Source organism: Mus caroli, chromosome 11, assembly GCF_900094665.2.
Source record: "Mus caroli chromosome 11, CAROLI_EIJ_v1.1, whole genome shotgun sequence".
NCBI classification, from domain to species: domain Eukaryota; kingdom Metazoa; phylum Chordata; class Mammalia; order Rodentia; family Muridae; genus Mus; species Mus caroli.
The window spans coordinates 82,579,536-82,583,830 of NC_034580.1; the positions used below are offsets into that span (position 1 = coordinate 82,579,536).

General features: G+C 43.4%; 1 protein-coding gene across 1 annotated transcript in view; it reads right to left on the reverse strand.

The window, feature by feature from the left end:
• Positions 1-1,755: 1,755 nt before the first annotated feature.
• The window catches only part of Rad51c (RAD51 paralog C), a 23,492-nt gene continuing 20,952 nt past the window's right edge, over positions 1,756-4,295 (reverse strand). Inside the window, exons 8-9 of the mRNA XM_021177246.2 lie at positions 3,916-3,976; positions 1,756-2,587 (exon numbers count right to left, since the gene is read on the reverse strand). Coding sequence (XP_021032905.1) covers positions 2,486-2,587; positions 3,916-3,976 — 163 coding nt within the window. The 3' untranslated portion in view covers positions 1,756-2,485. The remainder of the gene's footprint in view (positions 2,588-3,915; positions 3,977-4,295) is intronic.

The following is a 4,295-nucleotide window of genomic DNA, read 5'->3' on the forward strand; positions in this document are numbered from 1 at the left end:
TATTCTAGAGGACATATTTCAATGGCTACACATAGCTTGGAAATTTTCCCTTTAAAATGACAAATAACAAAAATTAAACAAATAGACTGAGGTCACTAAAACTAATTTCATCAGCTCAAATTTGTAAACTATCCACAAAATTAACTATAGGAATGGACTGTACTCCTTTAAGCCTAGAGACAGACAGGTAGATCTCTTGTTTGACAAGAGATCTACATAGTGAATTCCAAGCCAGCCAGGGCTAAATAGAAAGATGTACACACACACACACACACACACACACACACACACACAGAGTCTTAGTTTGGGTTTTATTGCTATGAAGAGACAACATGACCATAGCAACTTTTTTAAAGGAAAAAAAATTAATTTGGGGCTGCCAAAAGGTCCATTATCATCATGGCAGAAAGCATGGCGGCATGCAGGCAGACATGGTACTAGAGGAGCTGAGAGATCTACAGCTTGATCCACAGACAGCAGGAGATTGTGTGTCATACTGGGCATGACTTGAGCATTGGAGACCTAAAAGTCTGCCCCCACAGTGACACATTTCCTCCTACAAAGGCCACACTATTCCAACGTTACACCTAATAGTGCCACTCCCCAAAGACCAAATATTCAAATATATGAGTCTGTGTAGGCCAAATCTATTCAAACCAACACACACACACACACACACACACACACACACACACACACACAGGCTCAAACCCCAGGGAATCTCAGAATTGAGAGTGGCAGGAGTCAAACCAGATCCCTGCCCAGCTTTATCTGTTCTGGAACACGTAATCATAACACCCATCAGTCGCGCAGCATAAGAACCTGGAGTTCTCCATGCTAATGAAGTAGCTACACAGGCCCCGAGTGTTCAGCCAATGAGCTTCCCCTTCCTGGGCATTTCTTCCTGCAAAAGGTATTTAATCCCTGGTTCACCCTGAGTAAGGTGTATGCATTCACATCCACCATCAAAGAAAGGACCATCTATCTCTTCATCAAGGATTCCAGGGCAGGGAGGGGCTTCAGGCCTAAATCTCCCAGAGAAGGCCTTCTCTTCCAGCCTTTCCCATACATACTCTTGGCCCTGACTTGGAGCCAAACCTGGCTCTGCCTCTCTCTAGGGCTTAGCTGTCCCCAGGCACAAAGACTTGGAGGGGAGGCACAGACCTTCAACCCCTATTACAGACTGTGTGCTGCCTCCAACAATGGCTTGCAGGAGGTGCTCTGGGCAACCCAGCAGCAAGGACACACAGACCAGGAGTCAGCAAACCAAACAACCAACTCAACTAACTAAACAGTGATATGTTAATTGCTTTCAAAGCTACATTTGTTTATTTCATATTTGTTTGAGTGTTCTGCCTACAAGTATGTATGTATACTATATACATGCTTAGTGTCCGTGGAGGGCTGAGGAGGGGGGTCAGATCCTCTGGAACTGGAGTTACTTGGAGCTGATAACTGATCCAGGTCTTCTAAAAGAGCAACAAGTGCTCTTAACTCCTGCGTCCTCTCTCTAGGCCCCCAAAACTACATTTAAGAATAAGGAGGGACAGAGACATGACTCAGAAATTACCTCTTAAGATCCCATGTCTGGCAGCCAACCACATATAACTCCAGTTCTAGGGGACATGATGCCCTCTTCCATGCTTTGAAGGCCTCCACACAGTTGGCAAACACACAGACACATATACACACACTTCAAATGTATAATAGTGTTTTATTTCTATTATTTTTTAGGCAATTGACAAAGAAATTTTCCACTCTGGGTGGTAAATCAGATAGGTAACATAAGGTCAGCTTTCCACATTACTCAAAATAAAAACATATTAAAATATAATTATAGAACAGTGCTTCAGAAAATCTTTTCAGGAGCTAGGGAAACGGCTCTGTGGGTAAAGCCCCTGACATGCAGGCATGAGGACGGCATATAATAAAAGCTGGTGCAGTGCAGCACATGTGTGCATCTTGGTGCTGCTGGGGTAGACCGGTGGCCCTGAAGCAGTGAGCTCCACGTTCAGGGAGAGATTTTTTTCTTAAAATTTAAGGAGGGCCTAGAAAGATGTTCAGTGGGTAAAAGCCCTTGCTCTGCAAGCCTGACAACCTGAGTTCAATTCTCAGAGCCCACAGTGTGCTACACACCTGCATCCCATGTGTTCCTAGTGAGACAGGAGGCCAAAACAGAAGTAGTTAAAGTGTGCAGACCTGGAGAGTGAAGAGACAAAACAGGAGAGCCTGCCTCAGAGACAGGGTGGAGGAGCTGGAGAGATGGCTCAGCAGTTGGGAACATTTTTGGTTCTTGCAGGACTAGGTTCTGGTTCCCAGCACCTTCATGGTGGTTCAGTTACTTCTAACTCCAGTTCCACGAGATCCACCACCCTCCGCTTGCTTTTGTAGGCACTCCCCCACACACAGTGCACATACATACACACACACTACACTCTGACTAGCACATCATCAGTTAACTGGATGCATTGGCATCAGCATTTGGTCAGCATTCTTCCTCTGGTTCTCGTGACCGTTTCCGGAAATTCAAAGAACTCTCTGTCTGTGATGAGGCAGCAGTGACAACAGCATCTCTAAATCCCTGAGGCTGCAAGGTAGAGAAATACACACATAAAATATATACATACACACACACATGAAAGACAATTTAAAAAGATTAATTTTCCAAATAGTCTTTAAATAAGCCATGTTATTCTTGGGAGAGAATTTATTGATCATTGAATAAAGAGGATAAACTTTGCAGGTGGTCTGAGCCAGAGTTTTATTAGAGCATTTTACATATGCTCTTCTATACACACATTAAAAAAATAACACTGCATCAGGATGCTTTCTAAGACCTGACCTGTATGTAGATGAGTGGTGATGTCCAAGTTAACAACAAAAAAACTCTCTAGGAAGAATCCTAAGAAGCCGTATGGCGCCTCAGCTGGGAGAAGTGGAAAGTGGTGTGTACAGCCAGGTAGGCACTTCACAAATCACTTTATAGTAAAATTATTCTGCCTGGCATGTGGCATGCATCTGTAATAGCATCACTTAGGCAGCGGAGGCAGGAGGGTCAAAAGTTCAATGCCAGCCTGGACTAAATAACAAGACCTCGTCTCAAACAAGACAAAATAATTGAGAACAGGTTAATGTAAGTTAAGTGAGGTTAGTGTAAAAACTAAGTGGAAAATTCACTTTCAGAACTGCTTTCCATTTTTAGTTTTCTCTTTATAAAATAAGAGACTGCTGAGTGCGGTGGTGCTTGTCTTTGATCCCAGCGCTTGTGAGGCAGAGGCAGGTGGATATCGGAGTATGAGGCCAGCCTGGTCTACAGAGTGAGGTCCTGGACAGCCAGGGCTACACAGAGAAACCCTGGCTCAAAAGAAACAAAAACAAACAAAGAAGCTCCAGGTCAAGCTCAGCTCTGTAGTGGGTTTGAGGCCCAGTGATAGAAATGCTCAGGAAGTTGATGATGCTTCAAAGTGTCACCACCATCTACAGGCCAAAGTAGTAATGTCAGCGTAGAAACCTGTTCTTTTAGTTGTTGGTATTTTTGAGACAGGATCTCATGCTGACTAGGCTGGCTCGTACAACTGATCTGCCGGCTTCAGTGTCCCAAGTCCAGGCATGTGCCATCATGCCCCGTTATACATTTTTTCCTTTCTGAAAACTTTTAACATAAAAATCTTTTATAGGATATTTTACATATGCCATGGAACATACATAAATATTTCATCTGTTCTCAAAGATAAACTTCAGTTCAACCGTGACTGCAGTACTGTGCAAATACTATTTTGATGGTGTTCTCACATCTAGACTACCCTCAAATATGCTTGCTGCTTACAAAATTAACAGAAACGATTTGTAGATGACCTCTTCAGATAGTTACTGCCCAACAACTGCAAAATCTCACTGTGATGAAATGATACTGACTGTGATCTGAAATGGTATTGTAGACTCCTTCTGGCTTGGTGACTTGTACAATGTTGCAAATCTGTTTGGAGAAAAAGTACATATAAACACATCACCTTAATTAATTAGGTCACATGACTGATTTTATAATTTAAATGTACAGAGTCCTAAACTATGCTTGTACCATGTATTCTCAAGTACACAAAATGGAAAGAAATATATTTAAAAAGACAAAATGAAAACCTTCCTCACAGGGCAGCACTGTGGTGGGTGCTTTCAGTCTCAGATAAGCAGAGGCACAACTGCCGGGCGTGGTGGCGCACGCCTTTAATCCCAGCACTCGGGAGGCAGAGGCAGGCGGATTTCTGAGTTCGAGGCCAGCCTGGTCTACAAAGTGAGCT